Source organism: Acanthisitta chloris, unplaced genomic scaffold (assembly GCF_000695815.1).
Source record: "Acanthisitta chloris isolate BGI_N310 unplaced genomic scaffold, ASM69581v1 scaffold33550, whole genome shotgun sequence".
Classification (NCBI taxonomy): Eukaryota; Metazoa; Chordata; class Aves; order Passeriformes; family Acanthisittidae; genus Acanthisitta; species Acanthisitta chloris.
The window spans coordinates 1-15,470 of record NW_008650480.1 but is presented as its reverse complement, the minus strand read 5'-3'; the positions used below and the strand labels follow the sequence as shown (position 1 = coordinate 15,470).

The 15,470-nt window shown below is 38.0% G+C and overlaps 1 protein-coding gene across 1 annotated transcript in view; it reads left to right on the top strand.

The window, feature by feature from the left end:
• LOC103812231 (excitatory amino acid transporter 3-like) overlaps window positions 1-14,936 on the top strand; it is a gene marked incomplete at its 3' end in the record, with an annotated part of 28,196 nt that extends 13,260 nt beyond the window's left edge. The window contains exons 2-8 of the mRNA XM_009085244.1: window positions 3,782-3,874; window positions 5,436-5,550; window positions 7,807-7,849; window positions 9,704-9,811; window positions 11,162-11,346; window positions 13,337-13,444; window positions 14,879-14,936. Of these exons, the coding sequence (XP_009083492.1) occupies window positions 3,782-3,874; window positions 5,436-5,550; window positions 7,807-7,849; window positions 9,704-9,811; window positions 11,162-11,346; window positions 13,337-13,444; window positions 14,879-14,936 (710 nt within the window). The remainder of the gene's footprint in view (window positions 1-3,781; window positions 3,875-5,435; window positions 5,551-7,806; window positions 7,850-9,703; window positions 9,812-11,161; window positions 11,347-13,336; window positions 13,445-14,878) is intronic.
• Window positions 14,937-15,470: the final 534 nt, after the last annotated feature.

Sequence of the window (15,470 nt, the reverse complement as noted above, 5' to 3'; positions counted from 1 at the left end):
CGGTCCATTGTGATAATTCCATGTTTCCACTTGTGATTTTTTTTCAAGTTTCACAATATTGTCCTCCATTCTGGTTATTTTTTAAAGAAGAAAGTCCTGGGAATATTTTAGTAATAGAGCAAAACCAGCAGCTATACAAATGAAAGAAAATTAAATTGGTTGGTGTTATGGTAATACCATAAAGACATAAAGGTTCAAGTAAAAAAGGAAAGATCATGAACAGAACAAAAAGAAGTTACTGCAATAACAGCTGGATTTGTGGGGTTTTCTTCCCCCTGACCATTTAAGATGGGATGTCTGTGTATCATACCCAAAAGTATATGTCTCTTCTCTGGGGGGTCCTGTACCATCCTTATCCCTTTTATGCTTTGATGACTTTGAATGTTCTGTCAAACAAGATTATTGACATTAGCTTTCCATGCTCCCATCCTTTTCTTCAAAAACAATTTGCATATACAGTACAGTATTTCTCTTTGGTAGGGTTTTGAGGACCTGGTACAAGAAAGAGAAGATGGAAGAGACTTGATTTCACTGATCGTTTCCTTTTTTATTCTTTTACAAGTGTATGTGTTGAAAAAATAGAGAAAACTGAGCAAAAAGAGAGAAAGAACTAAGAGCTTCAAGTTGGAGACATAGAAAAAATGGATGATGAATTGCAGAAGACTAAGGCAATTGATTCCAAAATTTGACTTTAGATATTAAAACCTTTGCTCTGTTTGCTAAAATAATATGGTAGAGGTAGATAGATTAACAGGTTTTAACATCAGTCAGTGTCTTTTGTACTCATCTCCTTTAAGCCTCTTTGTATTGCAGCCACAGAATTGCATTCCATGCTTCAGTGGCTGTAGCTGAATTACAACATCTCTCATAGGAAAATTCAAGGAACTGGTCTGAAATACTGCAGTTTTGAAATGCCCAGGGCTGTAGGAGAATCCATCATGCTATTTAAACTCTGTACAGTAGACTACATTTACAGTAATCTGCTGAAACTTGTTTAAGCAATTTAAAACTTGGGGATAGGCTGACAGAAGAAAAGAACAAATAAATCAGTTAGAATGGTTTAGTGGTCATTCACAGTAAATAACCAAACTTAATTACACTGCTTTTGTGGTCTTATCCTGAATTACAGCACTGCAGGCTTTCCTTTTTGAGTAGCATGTGTGCCGTCTTAGTTTGAGAAATAGGTTTTCTTGTTAGCTGGAATTAATGTTAGTTGCATGCTTTGCTTAATGCATCTTCCATTAACTTGTGTCCAAAACGCTTGTAAAGCCATGTTGTAATTTCAAGGGAAATCTTAGTTTTCAGCTGGCTTGAAAAGAAGGCCAGTTGCTGTCAGTTACATTATCAATTGCTCAGTAATGTTGATGGGACATATCTGGAGAGAAATCTATTTGTATGTATCCTATTTTCCTATGTGTAATAAGCTGACATAAAAAAAAATGAGCTTAGCAGCATAAAGCACCCAGTGCAAACCTATGTCTGTGGCACTTGTGGTGAATGCTACTTCAGTCTCTAAATGGAGGCATCATTCTGAATGCAGTTTTATTTCAGAGTACAGAAGCTTACAAAAACCCCAAACCCCACACCTGTCATCCTCAGACCACACTTGTACCTGTTCGGTCATGTCTGCCTGACTGATTTCTGTGCTTTTCTGTACTAGCACCAACACAACAGTGGAAACACAAGCTGTATCCTAGCACAGCTTGCTCACTAGCAGGATCATTATCTAGTTTAAGAAAAGGACAAAGTTTTCCCTTAATTATACCTCTGTAACTCCCGTGACTGTAACAGTTTGCGAAGGGATTTGATTTGAACCCAGAAGAATGTCTGTCACAGAAACTTCCTGTCATATTAACTGTAGGATCTTTATAACTGAGTACTCCAGGGAAATAACCTTGCCAGCTTATTAGGTTCTTGACTGAGTCAACAAGACTGTCAGGCGGGGAAAAAAATGAAGAAAAAAATCTTAAGGCAACAAGTTTTAGAATAAATTTCCAGGATTTCTAATTTGTAAGCACTTTTCATCGAAAGATATGAAACTGTGGCAATACCAGCTTGTTCTCTTTTAAAAACATGATGTGAAGTCTTCCAAGTTAATACCTTGGGTGGAAAAGTTTCAACATTGACAGTCTTTGAAACCAGCTCTTCTCCTGTCCACAGAAAGTATTATTTATTACTATTAATTCTCAAGAGTTCTCACTGCCATGATTTCCACACTGAGCCCACAGCAGTGCAAAAGTGCTTCTTTCTACCTGTTTTTTTTTTTCACAGGGTCCAAGGTAAGAAATAAAAATTATGGCCCAGATTCTGTGTCCATCCTGTTGTTTGTGCCTCAAACGATGTCCTTAGTGCTGACAGCCTTCTGTAATATCCATAGTTTTGCTTTTTCTATGCACTGATCTGTATTCCTTTGCAATATGAATAGTTCTTTGATTGTCTTTATTTGCTGAGACAATCTTTACATCAAGAGTTCAGCATACTTATATGTAGTTCGGCACTCAGTCTGATGATGTCCTATCCCATGGAAGACCTCAAATATAATCAAGTGGTTGATGGAATAAAATAACTTTAATTCTCCCTTCATAGAATCAGCAAGGTTGGAAGAGACTTTTAAGATCATCAAGCCCAACTGTCCATCTAGCACTACTGCTGTAACACTAAACCATATCACTCAGTACCAGATCCAGACACCTCTTAAACACCTGCAGGGATGGTGATTCCACCACCTCCCTGGGCTACCTATTCCAATGCCTATTCCTCCCACTTCTGTTTGCATTTTGAATAACAATTAACAAAACTAGTAAGGCATTATATGAATGCTCTAGGCACAAGTTGTCACTGCTGTTAATGTACCTGCTGAAAGAGACATGCGCACGTGGTTAAAGTATGCTTGCTAAGATCCTTTTTGAGCTCAAAGATCAGCAAGTTATATTTGTGTCAGATCTCTTGACTTCTTTTTCCCTTAGCTTTTGAGGCTCTTTTTTTCCCCTACAAAATCATGCTTCTCTGAGATTAAATATCCTTATGGTATTTTTGCATTCCTGTACAGGGGCATCTAGGCAGTCTTCGATAAACTGACTCAATAAACAAAAATATAAGTGGATCACGAATATAGAATAAAGAGATAGCAATTAATTATTAACTAGTGTTCTTATAAACAGTCGAGTTTTACAGTCACAGTGGTGATTTTGCCCTGGTTACTGAATGGTATGTGCACAGATATAGCTAAATCTTTTAAACAGTTAAAAATATTTCATGAGAAGTTTCATACAACATTGTTGGCAGAAGTTAAGTTGACCTCAGTGTAATACCTGCCTCAGCACTTTCCCCACCTTCATTAACAAAAACTGCCTTCTGTTCTTGTCCATGACAGATAGAGGCAGAGAAGTATGAAGAACCAAGACTTCAGAAAAACTTCAGTGAAAAAGAGAAAAAAAATAAACCTGTTAATGAAGGCAAAGGTGGAGCTATTATTTAAGTGATTATGGAAATAGATTGTAACATACTTTGACAAACCAAAAAAGTTCAATTCATCATAAACATCAGGGAATCAGGAAACCTCAGTTATCTTTTTTCTAGAAAAATCCAGGGAAAACAGATTTTTGCAAAGAAACAGAAGCAAATATATTGGTGCAACTGGCAATTAGGTGTCTAGAATTGTCTTGAATAAAGAAAAAATTCCTACATAGAAATAAGAGACAGTAATTAATTGTCTCTACAAAAATAGCATCTTTCTTATAAAATTTTTTTACTGTTTTATTTTTGTGACCATTTTTTGCAGGTGTTGCTGCTTTGGATTCTGGTGTTTCTGGCAAGATTGGCTTGCGAGCAGTCGTGTATTATTTCTGCACTACGGTCATTGCTGTCATACTAGGTACTCTGTGATTCTGTAACTTTTAAAATTGTCAGCATTGCCTAATTACAAGTGTACAGCACCTTGACATTACTCATTTCTCAAGACAGGAAGGGGAGAGGAGACAGGAAAACATACCAAACATCTTGACCTACTTGTAGCCAGATGGAGAGAAGTTAGTCCCACTGTTCACAGTTGGGCTGTGTTCATGTCCCATATGAAACCACAGGCAATTTTGCTGTGTATTTCAGGTCAGGGAAGATCAGGAGCTGCAGTAAATAGTGACCAGCAGTGAGAAAGCTGAATAAACATCCAAGGCCAACCTTAACTGTGAAGTGAATTTCCTCAATAGCAAAGTGATAGATAGTTCTTGGTTCTCAGATGCAAAAATATATTATGTGTCACACCATAGAGAATGACAGAAATTACTGTTTCCCTTGTCATCTCATTTCCTTCCTTAAAGGTTTTGGTCCCCTCTGTCACTGCCAGGCTCTCCTTCTACGTCTCTGAAGCCCACATCTCCTCTTAGAGAAAGTTCATTCCCTGCAAGCAACCTTGAAATGTTCCATGTTTGCTTAGAGAAGCATCTTCAGCCAGCCTTCTTAAATAAGAAACAAAATAAAACTATCTCATATACATCTGGGAAATTTCTGAGAATACATAGCGAGGAAAATTAATAAAGACAAACATTAATATGTGTCTAACTTTGAATTGTCCCTACTCTGGTGTTAAACCAGACAATCTCCAGAGGTCCCTGCTGCTCTTTGTTGTTCCATGATGTTATGACAGTTCTTGTTTCATAGTGCAGAGCTACACAAATGCAGTTCTGATTTTATTCACTGCTGTCATTAGAAAACCTTGAAGGGGCATCTAAATGCTTTCTCCCTACTTTAACACTGAGTAGTTTCATTTGCTTCAGGTTTGTTTGGACGTGTGGGGTTGGGGCAGGCGGAAAGAGACATGCATTTAGAAAGGCCTAGTATTTCACATAATTGCATTTTTGAGCCATCAAAGTAAAATACAAATTTGTCATTGATTTCAGTGTTTACAAGGTCAAAGCTGGTATTTCTTAACCCGCAACTTTTTTATTTCCGTCTTTTTCTGAAGCCCTTCTCTTATGTAACTTTATTACTAACTAACTTTACCAAAACATCCTGTGCCTTCAGGGTCACAGGACAATGCACTTGTATTCTTACCTGAAAGCTAGTGACAGGAAGAGCTACATAAGGGAAAATGCAAATAGCAATTCAAGATATTCACTGTGCAGAAGTTGCAGAACATTCGTCTGAAGCCCAGCTAAAGTAATTTACCTTTTCGGTGGGTGGTAGTGATTTAGTACTGCACATACAAAAACGAAGATAGAGTGCCCAAGTGCAGTGGCAAGCTCCTGTAAGGGGAACCCACACATTGAAGAACACTACCTGCAGACTTCTCTTTTCTGAACATACCCACATGAGCACCCAGGGAAAGTGTTTGGTGAGTTTAGCTCACAAAGCATTTAGCTACACAGGATACACCAAGGCAGGATGCACCAATGCCTCTACTTGCACTGTGAGCTCTTGTTACACTTCTCCTTCTGCAGGGATTGTCTTAGTCGTGACCATTAAACCTGGAATGCCCCAAACAGTAAATGAGATTGACAGAGTGGGCAGTACCCCAGAAGTCAGTACTGTTGATGCCATGCTGGATCTGATCAGGTGAGGTTTTCTTTTTTAGTTCCTGTACACTTTTTGCGGGAGTGCAAACAAATAAAAATAAAGTTGTGAGCTGTTATACAATTAAAATGCTTTCTAATGTTGCTTGGATGAATAAGGGGAGAATCACTTGTATTCCAACAGGTTAGATGTTTTAAAATATATTCAAAGTAGTTTGTTTAAAAAAATCCTCTTTACACCATAGGCTTGGGTTAATAAACAAACTACAACAAAAATTTCTTCTTTCACAGAAACTGATAGGAAAGATTTATCAATTCTGAAGAAAATATCCATGAAAGACTGAATGCTTGGTGGATGGCAGTTTCTGTGTCATCCACCATAGGCAACCACCTGAAATTGCAGCCCCATGGTTCCCCTCCTCAAGGCAGGATGCAGAGTAACAGATACAGCATGCAAAGGTTTCTAAGGGTTCCACAGTCAACAGGTTTGCTGCATCACCAGTATCTAAGGCAAATTTCTAATGAGTCTTTCCACATCAGCCTCTTGGAAAATGATGATTAAAAGTGGTTAGAAGAAGGAAACCCTTAGAAAAGTCTGCAGAAGACTTGATCAGGTTTGCAGAGCCAATGTGTTTAAGGATTTAGAAGAAAAAATGACAAAAAAGAGCTCCCATTTCCAATAGTGGCTAGGTAGTTCCCTTGGAAATGCTTCTGTGGTTTATTTTTGTGCAATTAGTCTCTGATCTGTGTCACCATTCCTGCCCACTGTTTTCTTTTAGTAGAGTTTTACTTACCCTGTCATTTAAGAATCACTTGCTACATATCTAAAATGGGATTTATTTTAGGAAATATGAGTGGCGATTGCAGATGCAATTCCAGGTAGACTGTTCTTTGACATTTGTAAAATATACATATGCATATATACATGGATGTATATATCTGCCTTGAAAAAGTCACTGTCCTATATAATATCAAATGTCTGCTGTCATGTGGGGCATCTCTGCCCTAACACGGATCAAGGCAGACCTCTTTGAGAATAACTCAATTTCTCTGTGGTTTGTAAGTGAGATAGTCCTCAGTCCTCAACCCCAAAGCCCCGTGCCCAACAATCCACAGCTCTTCCCAGTCTCTGTCCCCTCCTGCCTGTGAATGACCAGAATGACAGCTCCTTGGATAGCTCAGTTTATTCCTCATGATCAGTTGCCCAGAAACCGATGAGAGGAACTGTGCAATCAGCCACATTCTGAAACCTAATGCAGCCAGTCTGTTACCAGTAACTTACACATGAACATTTCCACACGGAGTTTATGTATTTCCATGCACAAAGAGTCTTCCTGTATCAGAAAGTTGTGTGAATTGTAACTCAGACTAGTCTGGGGTTTGGTATAGTTTATAGCTTAACTTCTTGCAAACAAATTTAAAACTCTTAAGTTTGGAGTTTGAGATCTGAAATTCTCTTTTAAAGTAATTAGAATTAATTGTTATATATTTATATTCATCAGGTTTAAGATTCAAATCCAGTCAGTCTTGTAAAGCAAAAACACAGGCTTGTACAAACTGCTCTTGCTTTTTAATAGATTTTGCTTTCAAAACTTGAAAACTAAAGGCAGGAGTTTATGAAAAGATCTGAAAGATAATAACTTCTACTTCAGTATATAAACTACCTTTTTCTGCACTGGACTGCATATTCACTAAATACCTAATTAATGCTTTTTTTGCAGTTGTTTGAATCTGAAATTGGCAGTTGGAAAGGAGACAAACAACTGGGTTGCACTGAATTTCCTAATTTTTTCATGTGTGAAAATGGTTCTTGACACTAGGGTAGCATATAGGAATCTTCCATCAGGCAAGATTAATTTCTGGATTCAAAACTACAATAGAGCACACCAAATATCTGATTATTCCACCTCAGCCTTTGTAATAGTGTATTAATTTTTATTTTCTGAATATATTTGATAAATCCTATTAAAATGGTGTGTCCTGTATTTCCCAGGCAAGTGATGGAGATGATGCAGTGGGGAAGGAAATCACTGGGTTTAGTAGCTTATCAATAGAAATGTCAAATTCTGAAAAATAAGCCTGAAAATTCAACAGTAGAAAAACAGTCAGCTGATCATTGGGACACTTAAACCCTTAATTTCTTTGGACTCTGTATCTGCTGATGTTAAATATACTGCTTTCTGCTGAAAGAAATGCAATGTAATCTGGTTTTTAAGAAACAAATTTCTTCATTTTGCTTATATTAACAGCCTTGTCTTAGTATGCTAAAATATTGAAGTGCCTTAATGTTTTTTAACAGGAATATGTTCCCAGAAAACCTTGTTCAGGCCTGTTTTCAACAGGTGAGTTTGAACATTCCACTTCTGTAATTTTCATTGTTTACTACAAATTACTCTTATTTTATGTCCCAAAGAAACTATGTCAGATAAGACTTATTTCTGAGAATTTCACGAATATCTTAATTTCCTATAAAAAGCTGGAAGTTTAAGGCATCTTGTTTTCATTTCCATTATGATACCCACTCTGTTCCCATCTGTTAAGTCCTTCGTAGTCCATTGCAAAGAGACACTGTTTAGGAGCTGGGTGCAGAAACCAAGCATTGTATAAGACAGAATTTTTCCTGTTGGGCAAAAAGAATTAGAAGAACCATGTCATGAGGATCTGTTTCCTTGTTCTTAAGGTCCCTCAGTGTCTGATGAAGTCTGTGTAACTTAGCTCTCACTCTGATATGTCTCACAGCTAGTGTCCATTGCCAGACCACATAATCCATTTTAAGGAAAAGGCAGCTCACTCATAGAGTCTCTCACGAAAACAGAGAGTTGCAAGATGAAAGAGGAAACTGCTGTCCATATATCAGATTTACTTCAGATTCAGTCATCTTTATCTGTAAATACATTAACTGTTTTTTCTGTGTTGCTCTCTGCTCCTCTTTTGTCTTCCCCAGTTTATCTGAGGTTTGTATGTGAGGTAGTTAACTATTCCTGTGAAGTGCTATCAGCTGTGATACTGGGAACAATGTAATGTGTTTCCACTTCATGAAACTTCTGCAGGTAGTTTTTCTCATGTGTTAGTTACTGTCACCCAATACTAAGGAGACAGATGGGTTCTAGGGATCTTTGGCAGAATGATGGTGGCTCTAAATCATAGTTACTCTAAAAGTTTTATTTTCTGAACAGGATATTATGATTAGTATAGCACAGAATTTATAATCAGAATAGTGCAGGATTTCTAAGAGCAGAATCAGTGTAGTACAATTGGTCTGTACAGCACTTAGTTTATGTTTTCTAATTGCATGGACCCTCTGTAGATTTGGTCAAATCTTATTTACTTAGTTTGCTATATCAACATAAGAACCATAATCTAGACTTCAAAATGTATACAAAAATACAGGTTGGTCCCCAAGTCCTCAGAGTAAGCAGATAGTGGTGGAGGCATCTCTGACCCACCAGGTCTCACTGTCCAGCAGTAAATCTGGACAAGTTACCCCTTAGGACTTGTACCTGCTCAGTTTTATGGACAGTGCTCCTGGTGCTGTTGTGCTTCCCTGTTCTGTGACTGGGTCATCACCACTACTTGTCTGGCTGGGTGCCTGGAACCTTTAAGGCCAGTAAGGAGAGGAGTAGTCAGCCTGGTGCACAGGAATCTGAAGGCTGGTAGGGAGAGGAAGAATAAATCTGTTTGGTGTCTGCTTGGTGCGCAGGACCTTCAGGACCTGATAATGAGGGGAAAGGGAATGATTACATGACCTCTTTGGCCACAAAGAATGACTGTTTGCCTTACATAATGGCATTAGTTACGCTGACCACATTACCCCGGCTGGTTGTATCAGCTGCATCTGCTCTACAGATATCTCCTTGGGGTGGCTGTCAGCAATTCTCTCCAGACTGTTTGTCCCAGCAGAAAGTCTGCTTGCCATTGTCAGGAGTTCTATCTCATGCCCTGCAAGACTGCAACAGGTCCACAGGGTATCTGAGAGCCTGGGGAGCATAATTCGTAGCATATCATGCATGAAGCACTTGTTTGATCTTCAGCTTCAGAGGTTAAGAATCCTAATGGCTCATGTGAATTAGGAAATTGTCTTTATCTATGTTTACTACACTCAGTTCAGTCTGGTTCATTTTCCTCTTATTTTTACATTTTTCAGTTTCCTCATGTTCCTAAATAAATTCTTCTGTTTTTTAAACAAATCTTTCCAGTATAAAACCAAGCGTGAAAAAGTTGAAGTTCAAACTCCTGTGGATAAAAATAGCTCCATATTTCCAGAAGAACCTGCTACAACTGCTACAGCAGCAGAGGCTTCAGAGGTGCGACCTTTATTGTTGTATTCCTTCTAATTTAACATAAAGCAGGGAGAAAGAACATGGAATAAATTTGGTTTAGTTCATGTGATTAGTGATGGAGAAAAGGAAGGAAATGGCACATAGATGAATTTTAGCAGAGCACAAATCTTAATAAGTAAATGCTAGAGGTCATTGCAAGTATCTTCCAGTAGGTTTAAGAACATCAGAGTAGTCCATGGGTAATTAAGCAGTCCAAAGATAATAGATGAATTGTCAATTTGCTGAGAAAGTAGACAGTCAGTGTGGAAAGACTAGGTGTATATCAGCACAAGTTGTCTGAGCAGCAATGAGATAACTGTAAGGACTGCAGAAAGAAAGGAGTGCAAAATCATAATCTTTTTTAATGAAAGCAAAACAATATAAGGCATTTGTTAATTAATAGTTTGTTAGTCTGCAAAAAAAATAAGTAAAGAGACTAAGGTGAAGAAGAGGTTTGACAAGCTTCTGATTAGAGGAGTGGAAAGCTTATGGGTGTTGATGGATTATAAAGCCTAGACTTACATTGGAGGAGAGGGAGAAAGGAATTCAATAAAATGTGAACACAAAACTACAAACAGTATCAAATCAATATATGTTTTACAATACTCTTTCCAAATTTCATCTCATAGTAATGGTAGCATGGGAACATGAGCTGTATGAAAAGACATGAATTAAATCCTGAAGCAGGATGCAGCAAAGAATTGAACCCTTTCCTTCATATGTTCATACTGCACAAACACAAAGGAATGCATGAGTACCTACCTATTTAGTAGATTTTTTATGTTATGTGCATTCAGTTCTGCTATAGGTTATGCCATTTCACTGATTTCAGCTGAACAATAGATTTTAAACTAGGGGCAAACTGCGCACCATTGTCTCAGTTGTTATGCAGTGATCAATTTGTCTTAAATCCAGACACAAACTCTTAAGTCGCTCAGAAATAACCCCAAGGATTCTGTATCAGCTGTGTTTGGTTCTCCACAGTGGGGAGTAAACCTTGAGTATACTGAAGGCATGACCATCTATACCTAGATCTTGCTATATTTCATGCCAGAAGTCTATAGAAAGGGCAGCATAAATTAACAGGTCCTTTACTCCCTGCTGAGATTTGGTCAGATCCTTGCATAGGTTAAAAATCCAAAGCATTTGAGGATAGTTTAGTTCTAACTTCATTCCTGAACTTGCCGATTTGGCACTTCCAGAAAGGGAATAGAGTAACTTGGAAAGAGTTCCATGTCTTCTCAAAGAAAATTTGAATATGCTTTTATTTTAGAACTCTTTAAAGTAAATTCACAGGTTCAGATAGTAATTTTTTCTCTTGATTCTACTCTATAGAACAAAACCCAAGAATACAAAATTGTGGGCATGTATTCCAACGGCATTAATGTGCTGGGGTTGATCGTCTTTTGTCTTGTTTTTGGAATCGTTATTGGGAAAATGGGAGAGAAAGGACAAGTGCTGGTGGATTTCTTCAATGCACTGAATGAAGCTACAATGAGAATAGTTCAGATAGTTATGTGGTAAGTCCAAGAATATACTGCATTTCCTAACAACTTCTTTAAGTGGGTTTTGTCATTGAAGAGATAGGAGCAAACTTAGACTTCATGTCTGCTTTTGTACAGTGCTGTACAGCAAGCAACTTTCAAAGAAAGTTTGGTAAAAGTTTCCTTTCTACAGAATTTTAATCTTTTGAGGAAGCTGGATACAGGGCTTCCACTTACTATATACTAAATAAACAGTTCTATTGGTGTACAAGAAACCTCGGTCTTCCAGACATCCTTGCTAGAGTTTTATATAAAACCAGAGGACTGTAGACACATTACCACCCATATGCCCTCTCAGTCTTGAATGGTATTCCCTGACACACATTATGTTCATGGGACAGTTGTCCTTGGAACTAAGTTTCTTTAGAAATATGAATTAATATACATGTCACAGTACAGGGCAAAATCCAAAATGGTATGCAGAATACAACTTAGCATCATTTGCTTCTTGCTAAAGTTTTGTGAGTCAATGTTCTCAGACAGGAAAAAGCAATAGGAAAAAGTTATTTTAAAATGTAGCAAGTTGCACTTCAGAGCTATTCACAGAGCTTTTGTCCATGCAGATGACAGTTACAGGATCAGGACTATTTGCACACAAAATCCCATCCAGAGTTTGATCCTACATGTGGAGTGCCTTGTGCTGTTTACTGCAGTACTCTGTTCATATCCACATGTTGCACACAAACAGTAGCTTATCAGATCTGGCCATTTCATAGATATTTCTTAATCCCAGCACACTGAGATACCTGTAAAACAGGAAACCAGGGTTTAGTTGCACACTTCTTGCTGCCTTTAAAGGTAAATTAATTTCTGCAGCTGGTCATGTGCTAGACAGCTTGTTCGGTGCCCAGCTGAGTTAAAGCACCATGAAATAGGCTGCCTCACTCTGCAGAAAATTACCAATAACAAGACCTGAGAGTTAGCACATGCCATACAGGATCCTACTCATAAACTGACTCTTCATTTTCGTGCATGTGCCTGAAGCTGTGCCTACAGGCTTCCTGTGTTCCTATGGTTGTGGGAGGTGTTGTTCGAAGGAAGATAGAGTTTGATGCTGAAGTGTGAGGAACTAGTTCTGCTTTCAGCAAGTTCAGGCCTTAGAGAAACTAGGTGTCTCTGCTTTCTACAGAGACAAGGTATAGTTTTGTTTGTGAGATAACACACACACATTTTATAAATTTATGATTTCTGTCTTAAAATGGATGCATTTTATATATTCACATATTTATAAACTAATTTATACTACTCAAAGCTCTGAAGTAGTAACTTGTCTCTGTGACAGCCTGCTCTCTGACATCAAAAGGAATGCAGTGGAGCTGGTGCTAATGTAATTCCTGATTTTTGCCTTGAATTTTCTGTAGGCAGTAGCCTATGCAGCTATTCACATCTGTAATGCATGGCCTTGTGTAAGTTTACTGGCGGATGGGGATCCCTCCATCAAGCAACACACTGATTGCTGTAATACCTCGTCCCTCTTACTCTGTGCAGGTGACACAGATACAGCCCCCAGTGCTGCAGGGCAGCTCCTGTAAGTACAGGAGACCTATCCCATCTCTGTGTGATTGCACAATACACAGATACTGGTCTCAGCCCTGCAAATTTTCACCTCCAAGTAAGCTTATGGCTGTGCACAAACATTCGCTGCAAGAGGGTTAAGCCCACAGCTCGTCTCAGCTTCTGTGTATTCTGTGACGCTAGCTTATAGAATACTTGTTAGACTATGTGTAGAATTAAATTTGCTCTGATTTTCTAGTCTTTTTTCTCACCTTTCTTGTAGTCTTGCTGCAAGTAAATAGAGTCAGTTGTGTAATAGACTCAAAGAAAAAAAGTCTTCAGTTGTGTAACAGAATATCAAAATATATTTTCCATCGGAGTTAAAAAATTATAATGGGAGAGAAATTGTTCCTTGGTGAGCAGGCAGTATTTCTGAGAATGGATTTTTAATTGCTTTATTTTTGCTTTCTAGGTATATGCCGTTTGGTATCGTATTTTTAATTGCTGGGAAGATAATAGAAGTTGAGGACTGGGAAATCTTTCGTAAATTGGGTCTTTATATGGCTACAGTACTAAGTGGGTATGTTGTTTCTGAAAGTTTAAATTGTATGTGTGCAGTTTTTAGAGCTCGGTTGATTACCACTCAGTTATCCACAACACCCAACCTCTTCTAGGTCAGAGACAAAAACTCTTATCAGTGAAAATTATGTGAGGATGCATGAGGATGGTTTGAATGCACATTTTACTGAATATGTTTTGGTTTAAGAAATCGCTGCCGTGCATTCTTAAAAAAATAACAAAACCAATTGCAAATGCTTTTCTTGTATTGATTGTTACATCTTCTCAACTTGGTGGTGAAACAGATAGTATCATTGTATTTTTGACAGTAGTAATGCTTCTGTTAGATACTAGAAGAAGGTGAAAAAGGTTGAAGTTGTGAATTATGATTATTTGGGGTTGCTAGCCTATGAAAAATGCATGTATATGTGGATTATGTTGGGAACCTCCATGGGACTTGTGGGCCCAAGCTGTCCCAGCATAGGCCCAGCTGTCACTTCTGAATGTAAATGCGCAGTAAGTGCAGTGCACAATAAATGATGCCAAAAAGGAGCCTGATCCCTTCCCTCCTCAGTGCAGAGCAGGCAGATGACATTAAGAGAAGCCCTGGGGTTTGCACTGTTTGCTAATTACTCCTTCAAGGCAAAGGTAGATGGTGAAGCTGCAAAAGCAGAGGTTGCAATCGGAATAACATAGCCAAGTATCAAAACTTTTTTCTATTCTTTTTCTCAACCTTTGGCTATGCAGAACAGTCTTGGTGGAGGAGGTTACACCTGCACAGTGTGGAGCCTTGCAGCAGTGGAGCCTTAGAATAACTCTTCCAGATAATATAGGTTATAACAGTAGATTGTTATATATCTCTGAAGTTAATCCTACAAAGGACCATTTTAATAGATAGATGGATATTACAGTCCCAATAAGTTAAATGCATTTAAATTTCTATTTCCAATTCAGTGAAGCATAACCTTCTAGGCTGTCTTGGTTCATTGCCTGAGCATCCACTCCTATAATTCCTTCGGTATACTAAGGGTATATACATGTTTTGTCTAGAGGTTAGCTTCAAAGTTGCTCAAGAGCTTCCTTCCCCACACTTTTTGTACATGCATGTTATTCTTCAAACGTCATTCACACACTTTCTGACAACCAAGTAGAGAGAAGGGTAATTTATTAGTCTTAAATGCAAACTTCTTTATAAATAGTCAAGAAGGACCTCTTCTTATTTGCATTAATCTGTGCTAGATAAGCACATTTATTTCCAAGTTGGGTTTTTTTGTTTTATGCATAAACCACTGTGTTTGAACTAGCTGTTCGAAAATCAGAGATATAATGACTTTCTAAATAAAAGGTACAGCTCCAGAAATAGCACTGAATCATGACTTTTTCAGTATGTTACAGAGATGAGTGCAAGTTACATTCATCTAATGCATTATGCAATTTCTTGTGAATTTTTGTCTAGACTTGGAACACAAGTCAAATTTTTAAAGACTGCAAAAGTTGATGTTTACCAAGAGACTGTAAGTCGAGAGTCTAGTGTTTTATAAATCAAACTCTGACTCCAAGTTAGGTGAAAGTCATAGATAGAATGACAGTGTATCACTGCTGCAGGTTTGCTATGTTATTAAGTCCAGTTATCTCAGAGGAGGAATATATTGGATGGATTATTACTGCATTTTGACTTCAGTTTTACATCAGAAAACATGTTTTACAATTTTAAATGTTATAGAAAGTTTTATGATTGTTTACTTCTCAATGGTTACTATTTGTACTATGACAAGGCATGTCCTCCTTAAGATGTGTGTGAAGACACAGTGTCTTCTCCAAAGTACTTTGATTGAAAAATAAACTACCACCACGTAGTCTTCCATTTAGCTGGTAGCCATGAGCTTGACAGGCACAGTTTTAAATAGGTTCCTAGGTGCCATCAAAAAATTCATATACAGTGAGGGTTCTAGTCATAGGATCATAAAATCAGCAGGTTGGAAGAGACCTCAAAGATCACTGAGTCCAACCCTACCGTGGTTACTAGACTGTGGCACTAAGTGCCACAT